This window comes from Podarcis muralis, chromosome 7 (assembly GCF_964188315.1).
Source record: "Podarcis muralis chromosome 7, rPodMur119.hap1.1, whole genome shotgun sequence".
Lineage (NCBI taxonomy): Eukaryota > Metazoa > Chordata > Lepidosauria > Squamata > Lacertidae > Podarcis > Podarcis muralis.
In genome coordinates, this window is record NC_135661.1 from 74,895,051 (window position 1) to 74,910,494 (window position 15,444).

Here is a 15,444-nt window from a genome sequence, read left to right on the forward strand (position 1 = left end):
CTGGAGGGGGAGGCTGAGGCGGAGGTGGAGGAGGCACATTTGGGCCTGAATAACCAAGCTGTAAAAGATCAAGAGACAAAGGTGGTTCAGTCCTTTTCCTTGCCCGCCTTACATCCCCACAACGAAACCAAAAATCAGTGTGGATAAGCTTGCTGCTGAGATTTGCAGGAAATTCCATCCCTATCTATAGCCCTTGGCTGCCTCCACGTGGAAATTTATTTGCACATAAACTGATCGTTCCAGGGAAAGCCCTTTCCAGGAGGAAAATAACAGCTTAGGCAGGTCCAGTGCTTTTGATAGGATCCTGTAAGCTGACCAGCCCAGCCCAGGGTGAGAAGAGGCGGAATGTCTTCTTTTAAAATAAAAATATAAAATGAATTTTATTTTTCATGAAAACCCACAAGAGGAGCATGAGTGCAACCTTTCCAGCCCACTCTTCTCCCCAGCATGAGGATGCTTCACCCTGTGCATAGCTGAAGCATGGAATTTGCTAGCACAGGATTTAGTGCTAGCTGGAAGCTTGGATGGCTTTAAATTCGTGGAGGGCTAAGGCTTCTGCTACTACTAGCCACAAGGGCTGTGTACTGCCTTCAGTTGTTGGGCATCACAAGTGTGGAGAGTTGCTGTTGTACTCATGCGCTGCTTTGGGGCTTCTCAAAGACATCTGATCTGCCACTGTGAGAGCAGAATGCTGGACTAGATGGGTCTTTGGTCTGATCAAGTAGGACCCTGGAAGAAGATGGCTAATTCTAGCCCAGAACAGGACTGGTCCTGTTAAACAAGTGAGGGTGTTTTGTCGCAGATCCTACTCGCGTAGCATCCTTTTTGAGAGAAAGCATAACAAAAGCAGATGGACAAAATGTGTCGTACTTACGGAGGCACCAAAACCAGGATTCCACTGCTATAACAAAACAATTGAAACGATGCTGTTAGTTTCCATGAATTTAATTTGAAATAGACTCTGCGACATAAGCCATTATTTGCAAGCTGGATTCACAGTACGATCCTATTCATTCCTATTCGGAGTCAAAAGTAACTTCCATTGAGTTCAATGGGACTTACGCCCTGGTAAGTGTGCATAGGAGTTCTGCCTTAGTTACTCTCTTTATATCCGAGTACGAAAGGGTTTGTTGCGTTCTCTGGAAGCACTGTATGTGGACTCAAGCCCTGTCCGCAATTGGGAGACATTAACAAACGGGAAAACAAGGTTTTAACCCTAAGCTCCCCACGTCAGTCAGTTACCTTCCATGTTGCAAGAAGGAGTGGGGAAGAAATTCAACTCGGTTGTATTTAAAAGCGAACCATCCTTATCTGCCCTTTCTGAAACAATGCGCAAACTGAAATGCAGTCACCGTTCCAAATTACCAGCCAGGTAATGTGTACAAACATGCATGCACAATACCAGGGTAAAGTGTGAGCATTAGTGAAAACAGCATACAAAATGTATTACATTAAGGGGTACTGCCTTGCAGAAATGTGTATACAATGGTACCTCGCAAGACGAATGCCTCGCAAGACGAAAAACTCGCAAGACGAAAGGGTTTTTGGTTTTTTGAGTTGCTTCGCAAGACGAATTTCCCTATGGGCTTGCTTCACAAGACAGAAACGTCTTGCAAGTTTGTTTCCTTTTTCTTAAAACCTTTAATACAGTTGTGACTTGACTTCGAGGAGCAACTCATAGAACGCAGTGTGGTAGCCTTTTTTGAGGTTTTTAAAGACTCTGGTGATTTTTGAAGCTTTTCCAAAACTTTCCCGACACCGTGCTTCGCAAGACGAAAAATTTGCAAGACGAAAAAACTCGCAGAACGAATTAATTTCGTCTTGCGAGGCACCACTGTATTAGGGGAAATTGCATGCAAACATGTAAAATTTAGGAGAAATTCGTAATGAAATGCTGATGAATTTTCAGAATTACTTTTTCTTAAATGCAATCTACTTGGAGAGCAGAGCTAAAGAGGAATGAGAAACTGAGATAAGTCAACTAACACAGTTACCACACTGGCCCCCCACTGCTTCTTCTTACAAGCGAGATGCCCTCTCAAAACTCTCTGGTTTTTATAAACAGTGCCTTGACTTCCATCACTGAAGGAAGGCACAGGTATCTATTAATTATTTTGGCAAGCTGTTTGTTCGCTATGCATTTGGACACTTCTTAAGCTACCATAACTAAATCTTGCATGATGGTTCCTGAGATTAAGGAGCAGGTTTTCATCTATGTTTGGACCAGATGACATTTTGAATCAAGAGGGCAAACTGAACCTTTAAAAACTGTCCGGATTTTAACCACTAGTTCCAATTTTTATTTTTTATTTTGTTTTTGTTTTCGATAATTCCCGAGCAATGCTGGGTTTGGGGCTTCTGGTCAATAAATAACATGACACTTTTGATTCACATTGGTTTAGGTCCCCCCACCCCCCCACCCCCCACTAGCATCCAATTAACAGCTGGTGCTGCATTTTCCTAGAAGTCCGTTTCCATCTCACCTGTGCATCCGTTTCTCTTGCACAAAGTGCAGAGATTAAAAGAACGGCAGCTACAACCGGGAGCTTCATTTTAGCCCAGGATCAGGCTTCCGTCCCGGGTGCGAAATGGTTCAAAGGTGTGAACTGTGGCTCGGAAGCTGCTATTTATTGACCCATCACCACAAGCCACACTGCCCAAACTTAAAGCGCCCATTGAGAGTGTCGCCAAATTACCTTATCTGGAAGGAAAGGTCAGAGGAACTGATTCATCACAAGGACACTCTTGCAGAAAGGACACTCTGCTTCCAGAGCCAACTGCTACGTGGACTCTTAAATGCCCCTGTAATGGAATATTAATATCTCTTCAACAACCACATTTGGATCCCTTAATATTTTGACTTCATTATGTGGGACAGATACATTTTGTTGATTTTCAAGATCATGTTTAATGCATTTTAACCATAGCATAGCAAAAGGGATGCAGGCGGCATTGTGGTGTAAACCACAGAGCCCCTTGGGCTTGCCAATCAGAAGGTCGGTGGTTCAAATCCCTGAGAGGGGGTGAACTGCCGTTGTTCTGTCCCAGCTCCTACCAATCTAGCAGTTCAAAAGCATGCCAGTGCAAGTAGATAAATAGGTACCACTGTGGTGGGAAGGAAAACAGCGTTTCCATGCACTCTGGTTTCCGTCACGGTGTTCCGTTGAGCCAGAAGCGGCTTAGTCATGCTGGCCACATGACCCAGAAAGCTGTCTGTGGACAAACGCCGGCTCCCTTGGCCTGAAGCGAGGTGGGCGCTGTACCCCATAGTCGCCTTTGACTGGACTTAACCATCCAGGGGTCATTTACTTTTACCTTACCTAATACTTGCAATGACATAAAAACTGCAAACTCGACCAAGCTTATGATTAGCAAGATAAACGACTTAGTTTGGTGAAGTTGTTAGTTTACTGAAAACCCCAGAAAGAAACTTTAAGGGTTATTGGAAACCCTTTATTATTGACATTGCACTCAGAATTTAGGATTCTTTTCGGCAGCCTGGGCCCAAGCCATATAGGGATTTATAGGTCATAACCAGCACTTTGAATTCTGTATGGAAACTTGCACAAAGCTTACACTATGTCACGGGGCTGGCCCACCCATGAAATGGGGTGAAGCAGCTGCTATGGGCATTGGAAGCCCCCCAAAGCAGGGCCCCCAAGGCACAACACACCCTGCCTCCTCTACCACTTGCAGGAAAGCCACACTGATTTCCAGCAAGATCTCACCAAGATCTCATGAGATCTCATGTACTCCACAATATCTCATGAGAGTTTGGCAAGGTCTCATGAGATTTTGCGAGATCTCACTGGAAATCGGCACCAGTGCCGACACCACTTCAACAGCGGTGGAGGCGGTGGCACAGGAAGTGCGATGGCAGCAGGCTAGGATGGCACTTCCTGTTCCATCTCAAGTGGTGAAACAGTGGAAAAAGAAAGGTTTCAGAAGGAGACAGTTTTGAATGTGGTGAAGAAAGTGAAATACCTAGGGATAAATATGACGGCCAAAAATCTGAATTTATTTAAAGATAATTATGAAAAATGTTGGTCAGAGGTTAAAAAAGATTTAGAAATTTGGTCAAAATTGAAGCTTTCCTTGTTGGGTCGAATTGCTGCCATAAAGATGAATGTATTGCCAAAAATGTTGTTTTTGTTTCAAACTTTGCAGATTGTGGACAGGATGGACTGTTTCAAGGGGTGGCAGAGAGAGATTTCTAAATTTGTCTGGCAGGGCAAAAAGCCCAGAATAAAATTTAAAATATTGACTGATGCTAAAGAAAGAGGGGGGTTTGCCCTGCCAGACATGAAGTTGTACTATGAATCAGCAGCATTCTGCTGGTTGAAAGACTGGCTACTTCTTGAGAACACTGACATTTTGGATTTGGAAGGGTTTAATAATGCGTTTGGGTGGCATGCATATCTGTGGTACGACAAGGTCAAAGCTCATAAAGCATTCAAGAACCACATTGTCAGGAAAGCAGTGTTTAATGTCTGGACAAGATATAAAGATCTATTAGAAAACAAGACCCCAAGGTGGCTGTCACCCATGGAAGCTAAGGCTCTGAAAAGACTCAATATGGAGGCCAAGTGGCTGAAATATTGGGAGATATTAGAACAAAATGGAGACACATTGAGATTGCAGAGTTTTGAGAAACTAAAAGATAAAGTGCGAGATTGGCTACATTATTCTCAAATTAGAGAGGTTTTTAATATGGATAAAAAAATAGGCTTCCAGGTGGAAAAATCGAAAGTAGAAACAGAATTGTTAGAACCTAAAACTAAGGTACTTTCAAGAATGTATAACTTGCTGTTAAAATGGAACACTCAGGATGAAACGGTCAAATCAGCTATGATTAAGTGGGCGCAAGACATTGGTCATAATATTATGTTTGCTGACTGGGAACGGTTATGGACCACTGGTGTGAAATTCACGGCATGTAATGCCTTAAAAGAAAATATTATGAAAATGATATATAGGTGGTACATGACCCCAGTCAAGCTTGCAAAAGTATATCATTTGCCTGATAATAAATGTTGGAAATGTAAAGAAACTGAGGGAACATTCTTTCACCTTTGGTGGACGTGCCCAAAGGTCAAGGCTTTCTGGGAAATGATCTATACTGAATTGAAAAAGGTATTTAAATATACCTTCCCTAAGAAACCAGAGGCCTTCCTTTTGGGCATTGTCGGCCAGATGGTGCCAAAGAAGGACAGAACTTTTTTTATGTATGCAACAACAGCAGCAAGAATACTCATCGCAAAACACTGGAAGACACAAGATTTGCCCACTCTGGAAGAATGGCAGATGCAAGTGATAGACTACATGGAATTGGCAGAAATGACTGGCAGAATCCGAGACCTGGGAGAAGAGTTAGTAGAAGAGGATTGGAAGAAATTTAAAGACTATTTGCAAAAACATTGCAAAATGTTTGAATGCTAAAATGATCCAGGATATAAAGACAATATGGCATTAGTGACATAGTTGAAAGGAATATGTAAAAAATGTTTTATAAGAATAAGGGTGAAAAAGCTAGAATAACATTATGTCAAATTTAAACAAAATGATATAAAGGGAAAAATTGGAGACATAATAGTTGAAATGTATAACATAGAATAAGATTTGAAAGAGGGTAAGGTACTGCTGAATACGATTGTGTAAAAGGGAACACAGAAAAGGGAGATGTGAGGAAGTCAGGAAGGAGGGTTATGAAAACAATAAGTAAGAAACTGGATTTTTATGTCTTTTTTATGTCTTTTTTCTTCTACTTTTTATGTTTTGTATTGTATTTTTCTGCTTTTATTTGACTGTGATAATGTTTTTTCTTTCTTTTTTCATTTTGATTGTGAAGTTAGTTTTATTGTTCAAAATTTCATTAAATATCTTTTTTTAAAAAAAATCAAGTGGTGAAACAGGATATGCCGTGCCTTTTATGTCTGGTCTTCCTTGAGCATTCATTCTCATTTGTCTGTGGGGCGATACTACAATAATTTGCTTGTGTGGAGTTTATACATCTTCCTGCAAATCCTTTGTTTAGTTCACACTTCTCGCTTTCCTTACCATAAAATGACTGGGTTTTTGTTTTGTTTTGAAGTGGATTTCTTGTGCTAGGGTAAGAGAGTGCTGTAATGCACTTTAATTGTGCAAAAGTAACTTTCTGGTATGCCCTGGAATCCCTATTGCACAAAGACTGGCAGTCTGAAGACAAAGAAAAGAAGAAAAGCCAACTGCATACATAACTAACAGAATTTGGTTCTTTTTAAAAAATATATCTTTATTAATTTAAAATAAATACATTTATGAGAAAACAGACGTACATACAAGTAAACAAACATACAACCAAACAAACAAATAACAGAAAATAATTTCTGTTAGAAATTTGGTTCTCTACCAAGAAATTTGAGATTAATCCAAGCTGGCTGAGATTCCACGCTCCACATGAGTTTATTCAGGTAAGAGTGAGTTTCAAAGAATGTCTTGTATTGTTTTGGTAGAGCATGAGGCTCTTAATCTCAAGGTTGTGGGTTTGAGCCCCACATTGGGCAAAAACTCCTACATTGCAGGGGTTTGGTCTAGTTGATCCACTTGGTCCAGTCCAACTCTATGATTCTATGATTATCATAGTATGAATTAGGTGCTGCCACATGGAAAGATCAGTTCCAGGTTTGATCCCCATATGAGACAGCTGCATATTTCTGCATTGCTACATAGGTAAGAAAGGTAAAGGACCCCTGGACGGTTAAGTCCAGTCAAAGGTGACTGGGGTTGGGCGCTCATCTCGCTTTCAGGCCGAGGGAGCCAGCATTTGTCTGCAGACATGTGGCCAGCATGACTAAATCGCCTCTGGCACAACGGAACAATGTGATGGAAACCAGAGTGCATGGAAACACCGTTTACCTTCCTGCCGCAGCGGTACCTATTTACCTACTTGCACTGGTGTGCTTTCGAAATGCTAGGTTAACAGGAGTTGGGACTGAGCAACGGGAGCTGAATCCGTCGCGGGAATTCGAACTGCTGACCTTCGGATCGGCAAGCCCAAGAGGCTCATTGGTTTAGACCACAGCGGCACCCGCATTACAGGGGGTTGGACTAAATGACCCTCAGGGTCCCTTCCAACTCTACAATTCTATGATTCTATTATTTCTTTACAAAAGCGGGGAAAGTATTATGTGACACCTGTAACAGGGCCTGTTCCACTGAATGCTGATGGCTTCAGTGGACTCTGGGTAGCCGTGCCAACTGAGCAGGGGTGGAATCTGGGTAACTGACCTCGTATGTGCTTATCAGAGGTGTCATCTGCAGAAATCAGCAGTGACTTTTCTTCCTGGAATGAAACTAGACCTTATCACCCACTAAGAATTGAAAACCAACCTTCTTTTAAAAGGACACCGCCTGGGATTGGTTCCAGATTGGAAACTCTTTATATTGGACCCATTCAAAAGAACTACAGCATCGGCCAAATTTTTTGCACACATGCCTGCACAACCGTGCTCATTTATAAGCTAACAAAATAGCTCACAGGCCTAGTCTAATCTAATCCAGGGATGAGCGACTTTAAGATTTGCAGTATCTATTTAGTTAGTTAGCTAGTTAGTTTAATTAAAAGCTAAAGTCCATCATCTGGAAGTTGGTGCAATGGGGTCTTGTGGTTTCTTGAAGACTAAGGGTGCTTCCAGGTGTGATTTGATTGTGGAATTCCCACTGCAGCCATACCTTGGTTCTCAAATGGAATCCGTTCCGGAAATCCGTTTGACTTCCAAAAACGTTCGAAAACCAAGGTGCAGCTTCCGATTGGCTGCAGGAGCTTCTGCTGCGTCAGACATTCGGGTTCCAAAGAATGTTCGCAAACCGGAACACTCAATTCCGGGTTTGCGGCGTTAGGGAGCCAAAACGTTTGAGTCGCAAGGCATTTGTGAACCAAGGTACGACTGTACTCATGTACACAGGTCCCACCCACCCCCCGCAGTGTTCACACAATGCCACCATCAGCAAAAAGCCAGGCCAAATACATTCCTTTAAATATTCACAGAACAATCCTAACAATAGAAAGCTGGCACAACTTTTGCTGCTGCTGTGTAGTGTCGGGTTAACTTAACTCCACTTCCAAACTCCGTTCACGAGGAGCTTGATTTACACTGCCCTTTTCACCTGCTTCATTTCTCTGGTTTGGCAGGTCACATAATCAAGCTGGTAGGGTTGGAACAGGTTCTCCTGTCCTTGGGCCACCTCCACCACACATGCCAGGGTGGCCCCCTTTGGGGACTTATACCGGCTTCTGTTCTAATCCAGGATGTAGGAGTGATGCCAGCAGATCTCTGGCTCAGCCAGAAACGCCCAACCAAGAACCCGCCAATTCCAAACTCTCTCATCCCAGTGGCGCACAGAAACGCCATTTACCTTCCCGCTGCAGTGGTACCTATTTATCTACTTGCACTGACATGCTTTTGAGCTGCTAGGTTGGCAGGAGCTGGGACAGAGCAACGGGAGCTCACCCGGTCACAGGGATTTGAACCGCTGACCTGACTGGCAAGTCCAAGAGGCTCAGTGGTTTACCACAGCACCACTCCTCTGCCTGCTAAATTTTGAGAACCCTGCTGGCAGCAGCTGTTCTCTCAAGATTTCCACCCCTTGTCCTTTTAGTGTACTCGCAGGGCGTGGTACTACCCCCTTTAGCAACTGCTGATCTAAACCACAGCCAGGCAGCAGCAGGACACAGCAGAGTAACTGAGCCGCCACAACACCTGCAGCTCTGTTACTCAAGCCACCCTGGGCATCTCAGAGTTGCTGAAAACCACCATCCCAGCCTCATCTCATCATCTCCTGTAAGTCACTCTTGGCCACATGCTACCCCAGTGTGAGTCAAACAACAGGGTGTGCTTAAATTTGTATTAAATGGGATTTTTAAAAAAACGACTCCCCCCTCCCCCCAGAAATAAAAGCCTGATTTAGAAGAGAAGGAACAGTTTTCTTTACAACACCTTTTTGCTTGGTTAACAGAGCAAATTTAAATACATGTCTTATATTTGCACAATGGAGCTGTCAGTCTCACTTTATAAATCGAGGACTCTCAAAGGAGAGGCAAAATAGAGGTCTATGACTTCCACCTAGTGGATAGAATCGCAAGCTGCTACTTGTTCTTGTAAGTCATTGACGTTTTATTTATTTTTTGATGGTTCAGAGATGTAATCAAGAAAAGGAGGCATGAATATTTCAGGGGGGAAGGGTCTATAACAGCACAGCAACGTCCTTGTGCAGTGTCCACAGCTGGCGAGGAAGGGAATCTAAGAAGCTGGCATAAACTGAGTTGGACCACTGGCCCAACCAGCAACTTTAAAAGGTTTTGGATAAAACTCTTTCCAGAGGTTGGAGATGCCAGAGGTTTTACCTGGGCTCTTTAGCATGCAAAGCAGATGCTCTACATCCTAGGTATGGCCCCTCCCCTAAAGGGAGAAAAACAAGAGAGAAAAGGCACACATTTTTTTAAAAAAAAGCTGGGTCCCATGTCAAATGATGGAACTAAAGGTGATGCCTGAGTCAGAAAAGTCTCTCTGTTCTACAGGATCAGTTTAACTCAATCTCCATGAAAAGCAACTGGTATGCGGGTGGCACTGCGGTCTAAACCACTGAGCCTCTTGGGCTTGCCGACTGGAAGGTCAGCGGTTCAAATCCCTGTGATGGGGTGAGCTCCTGTTGCTCTGCCCCAGCTCCTGCCAACCTAGCAGTTCGAAAGCACACCAATGCAAGTAGATAAATAGGTGCCGCTGCGGCAGGAAGGTAAACGACCTTTCTGTGTGCTCTGGTTTCCATCAGTGTCCCGTTGCACCAGAAGCAGTTTAGTCATGCTGGCCTCAACACAGAAAGCTGTCTGTGGACAAAAGCTGGCTCTCTTGGCCTGAAAGCGAGATGAGCGCTGCAACCCCATAGCCACCTTTGACTTGACTTAACCATCCAGGGCTTATGCTGTCAGGCACAGGTCATGGTGATGCCAGGTGAGATTTCAATGTTGTGTACAGTATTGGGGAGAAGAGAGGTGGGGGGAGAGAAGAGGGAGAGGGGGGTAGTAAACTTGTATTATTTTACTTAGTGTGTGTGGGAGGTTTTTGTGTCAGCATCACTTGGGTAGGTTCTCTTTCTATTCATTTTTTATTTTCCCTTGGCAGTGAGGGAGGTTGGTGCGAGGGACAGGACATGTTTGGCTGTCTTTAGTTGACTGCAGGGTATTGAGAAGGACTTGGAAATATCCTTTATCTTATTCTACTTCCTCCTCCACCCTTTTCTTCCCCTCCAGCTAGAGAAAATTAGAATATGCCCCAGATTCTCATGCTGGTGCCCACAGTCTAGGGTGCTGGGAGTTCTAGTCCAAACATCTTGAGGGTACTAGGTTCAGGAAGACTGCAGGGATAATATTCATTATTGTTTATATATACAATTAAGATACTAAATCCAGTTCAGTGTTGGTCATTTGTTCTTTATTTTAAGACGTCGTAGTGGTTTCATGGTGCCCAGCCATGTTTTCTTTTTATGAGTTGGTGGTTAATAAATATTGTTATAAATTAAATAATATAATAAAATTAACGCTTGCGTGTGCCCCTTGGTTAATTCCTCCACCCGCCCACCCCCATGCATCAACAGCCCTCAATATTTTTTATTTCCCCACCACCAGAATAAAACAAAGAGCCATTTCCCCCCATTCAGCACTCATTGTTTGCATCACTATGCTGCCCCCTTCGTCCCCATTCATCTGTTGTGATGTCATCATAGAGCCATTGTAGTTTCCTAGGCGACTATAGTCAACAATTGTTCCCCCAACCCGTTTCCGTATCCACCTCTCATGAGTTACAATGGCTTCCTTAGTTCCAGAGACTTTGGATAACCCACCTCGGCCTTCAGGTGATGGATCTGGGAAGAACATTGCAGGGTCTGAGAGGGAAACTAGTTGTAGGAAAAACAAAACAGAAGGGTGCAGAATTGAGACTGGGAACCAGGAGTTCCATGGCCCAATTCAGCCTCCTAAATTGTGCTGGCTGACCCTAAACGGACAACCCAGAGGAAGGTGTGGTGGCTCTCAAAATGGAAGCCCTTGGTGGAGCTCTTTGAGAAGGGGCTTGGCTGAACATTATGTGATCTTCAAGGAGAACTAGTAGCTGAAATGAAGTATAGAGGAATGATGGAGACCCGCTTTTGCCAACCTGGAGCTTTGCAGATGGTTTGGTCAACAACTCCCAGCAGCTCCAGTGGCAGCCCAAAACATCTGGAATGGTCCAGGCCTGCAAAGGCTGATAGACTCCACAAATCAATGCCACTCATAAGAAAACTGGACCCATGTAGACTGTAAAAGTTATTCACCTTTCTCATCAGCTTCTTCACTGCCTATCAGCCACTCTCCATCTGTCACATTCTCTCAGTTCCTTTATCCACCCATCCCTTTATTTTCGACAGTCATCATCTTTCCCCCCACTTTCATTTGCCAAATACACTTCCATGCTTCCACATCCTGACTCTCTTGAGGTCACAGTTGAATGAAACTAGCATATTGGCTGGGATATTAGTATCCTTAGAGAGCTGCTATGCCCAACAGGACTGACCCCAGCTTATACACACCAATGCAGCCCTCCCAAAAATGTCACCCTGCCATAAAAATAAAAAACACACCCCAAATAATTCAAGGATAAAGCACAAGAAGAAAAGCAGTAAGAAAAAGCCCATCATTCATCCAGTTCACCTTTAAAAGGCCTTGGTAAATGAAAAGATCTTGGACCTATCAGTAAATTTTATTGGAAAGGGGTGGGGAGTAATAACTGTTGGGTAGAATAGGTGTCACTATTGAAAAACCTTTGTGTGGATCTTCCTTTTTCTCTTTTGCAAAACTACTGTCAAATCTAGTTGGAGGTCTACAGATAGTCAGTTTAGCTTACTAGTTAGTCTAGACTAGAGTCGATTGGGCTTGCCGATCGGAAGCTTAGTGGTACGAATCCCCGCGATGGAGTGAGCTTCTGTTGCTCTGCCCCAGCTCCTGCCAATCTAGAAGTTCGAAAGCACACCAGTGCAAGTAGATAAATAGGTACCGCTGTGGTGGGAAGGTAAACGGCTCTGGCACTCGTCAAGGTGTTCCATTGTGCCAGTCATTCTCTTGGGTCATCACTGTGTTCCTCTTTGTGAGAGAGTTGCCGGGGGGGGGGTGTCTTATCTCATTTGTGCTAGGGTACGGAGAAATCAAAAGTGAGAATCTCTCCCACAGTTCAAAGGGGGATCTCTGCTGTTTCTTACCTACTCCAAATCACAGCACCAATGAGATTATGGGGTGATTATCTGTAGTATCTCGGGCATCCTGCTCACCAGAGACTCAGAGCAACTTGTCTCCAGCAAGCGAATGAGTGGATTTGCTGCCGTTCGATCCTGACCCTTTGGGTTGTACACTCACAGGTGATGAAGGCATCCCAGGTCTCCCTGCCCCGCTGCAACAGGGCAAGCCCCTCCCCATTGCAGGAAGTGGTACCAAGCCTGGGGGAGGGAACCCCTCGCAAGACTTCCTGCTTCCTCCACCTCTTCTGCCGTCGCCCCATCTCTTTAGCCAGGCGGCTCCACACAACACCTCTCCCGGAGTTGTCTACAGCCTGCCGGGCTCCACCGCAGCAACCACCTCATCACCCCCGAGGCTGGTCCAAACTCTCCCGGGCTCCTTCCCAGATATCTACGACGGAGACATGAAAAGGTGGGAGGACCATTTCCGCAGCATCCAGAGAGCCTACAAAGAGTTTGGCAAGGAGGATGACTTTGCGATCCGGGTGCTCACTGAAGATTTCACCCTCCCGTTCCCTTTCGCCTGGCCCAGCAAGGGGGAGGCGTCCCGTCAGCTGGCGTACGACCCCTCGGACTGCTCCGGCTTCGATTTCTTCCTGCACCCAGGGCAACCGGTCCCTCACCTCCTCCAGCCGCTGCATGCCACCACCCAGGCATTCTTCAAGAAGAGGCGTCTGGAGCAACTGGCTCTCAGTTACGCCAGCAAAGCATCCCTCGCCGGTGCTCCTGGGCTGCCTACGCCGCAAGAAACGAGTCCCACCTTGCGGCCGGACATCATGGTCATCACCAGCGTGCCCTGCGTGGCTGCCGCGGCGGCTCCCGGCGAGCCGCCTTTCCTCCTGCAAGACGGCAAAGGCCACAGGAACATCCAACCTGCCCCAATAGCTATCCCAAGCTCAGCACCAATGCAGTCCATCAACCTCCAGTTCATGAGCCCCACGCACCATGGGCAGTTTTAGTCCTCTTGGACATTCTAGATCAAAGGAAGGCAACCTGATGCTCTCCAGGTATTGAGCTCCCATCAGCCCTTGCAGCTTGGATATTAGTCAGAGGTGATGGAAACATCTGCAGGGCATCATGTTGGCCACCACTCTTCCAGATGTTAGCAATAGTCCCGAAGCAGGACGTATTTTTAAGACTTTTTTAAAGACCCAACACCTTCATCCCAGCATTGGTGCTCTGAACATCTAACTGAGGCTAGCAGCTGAGCTACTAAACACTTTGCGTACGGCTATAGATGTCCACCTTGCAACCCAAGTCTGGCTCCCTAGAGAGGACATTAATAAAAAAAGCTTTCTGTCTTCCACTCCGTAGAGCTTTGGTGTTGAGATCATTGGGATGGGGGCAGGCGCTGTCCAATAGTCACTTGCTTTTTATGTAAAAATACCTATACACCAATCTGTAGATTGGACTACTACAATGTGCTCTATGCAGGGGCTGCCCTTGAAGATGGGCAGCTGGTATAGAATTTTGTGGCCCGATTCTTCCAACAGAAAAGGCCACAAAAAGAAGGTGTTTGTATTGCCACAGCTGTCCAGGATGCCACCAAGCTACTGGACCCAATTCAAGGTGGTTGCAATTACCTTTAAACCCTGAGCAGTCTTGAGCCTAGCATGCCTTGGGGAGAACATCCTCCCACTTCTTCCAACCCTTGCTCTCAGGTCCAGGGACAGTGGAAGAGTCTCCCTTGGGAGATTATGGACTCTCCTTCATTTGAGGCTTTTAAGCAGAGCTTGGATGGTCTGGTCACCTAGATGACCCTTCGAGTCCCCTCAAACTCTACAATTCTATGAAACCTCAGCGACTGCAACATCCTTTAGGAAGGTGTGTGGCTTCACTGAATGGTGAAGGGTCTTCTCAGTGGTAGAACCTACAGTATATTGTGGAAGAATCTTCCCAGAGAAGATTCTTTACTCTCTTAACTATTCATGTTTTACCAGAAAATGAAGACAAACCTGTTTTCCAACCCCTCCACAGACAAAGTATCTGCTGATTTGTGTTTGGGGTTTTTTTTTGCTCTAGCTCTTACCAATAATTTTCTTGCTGTGCTGGATTTTGTTTTTTGTAAATGGTTTTCTATTTCTTTCGTTAGTCATTTTAGTTTAGCTTTGTTGCACACCACCAAGAGTGCTTTGTAGAAAAGCAAGAAACATTTAAAATAAATTTAAAAATTCAGAAGTGCTGGGGGGGAGGGTGGGCAGGAAAGTAGATCCTCTTTGTTCTTCTGTCCTCATCGTCACACAACTGATTAAATGTATCCACCAAAGTTGGACATCCCTTCTAGATTCGCACTGTGGATTCCAAGCGGTAGCAGATGGGAGTGATCTGATCCCCACAATGTTTGGCAGTGTGGTCAGCATGAGCTGCGGAGGATGCTTTCGCCTTTGGAATAAGCTGTTACAGCTCTGCTGGGGAAAACTGGATGGTGTCAAAGACTGACTGGATGCCAAGGATCGGTGGGAGGAACCGGCTGGAGAACCACCAAGGCAAGAAGGCTCAGAGCCCGGGGAGCGGTGGTGGGACAGTGATGAGTGGTCAGAGGAAGGAGAGAGAGAAGACTGGGAAGTGGTGGTGTCGGAAGCTGAAGGGGAACAGGGCTTAGTGAGCAGGAAGAGTCTGTGGCAGAGAGCGGTCCAGAATCAGAGGCAGAAGCTGAAGCCGGTGAGGAGGCAGGAGAGAGGCCAAGAGGCAGAGATAATAATAATAATAATAATAATAATAATAATAATAATAATAATAATTTATTATTTATACCCCGCCCATCTGGCTGGGTTTCCCCAACTACTCTGGGCAGCTTCCAACAAAACACTAAAATACATTAACCTATTAAACATTAAAATCTTCCCTAAACAGGGCTGTCTTCAGATGTCTTCTAAAAGTTTAGTAGTTATTTTTCTCTTTGACATCTGGTGGGAGGGCGTTCCACAGGGCGGGTGCCACTACCGAGAAGGCCCTCTGCCTGGTTCCCTGTAACTTGGCTTCTCACAATGAGGGAACCGCCAGAAGGCCCTCGGCACTGGACCTCAGTGTCTGGGCAGAACGATGGGGAGGTGGAGACGCTCCTTCAGGTATACTGGACTGAGGCTGTTTAGAGCTTTAAAGGTCAGCACCAACACTTTGAATTGTGCTCAGAAACATACTGGGAGC

The 15,444-nt window shown here is 45.1% G+C and overlaps 1 protein-coding gene and 1 long non-coding RNA gene across 2 annotated transcripts in view; one reads left to right on the forward strand and one right to left on the reverse strand.

The window, feature by feature from the left end:
* LOC144328477 (uncharacterized) overlaps window positions 1-15,444 on the reverse strand; it is a 20,741-nt gene continuing 5,297 nt past the window's right edge. The window contains exons 2-4 of the long non-coding RNA XR_013393752.1: window positions 2,697-2,802; window positions 875-901; window positions 1-58 (exon numbers count right to left, since the gene is read on the reverse strand). This is a non-coding gene — a long non-coding RNA (uncharacterized LOC144328477). The remainder of the gene's footprint in view (window positions 59-874; window positions 902-2,696; window positions 2,803-15,444) is intronic.
* Window positions 9,974-13,502, forward strand: C7H8orf90 (chromosome 7 C8orf90 homolog). The gene is made up of 2 exons (XM_077930919.1): window positions 9,974-9,986; window positions 12,421-13,502. Exons 1-2 carry the CDS (start codon window positions 9,974-9,976, stop codon window positions 13,254-13,256), a joined length of 849 nt encoding a protein of 282 aa, XP_077787045.1. The 3' UTR covers window positions 13,257-13,502.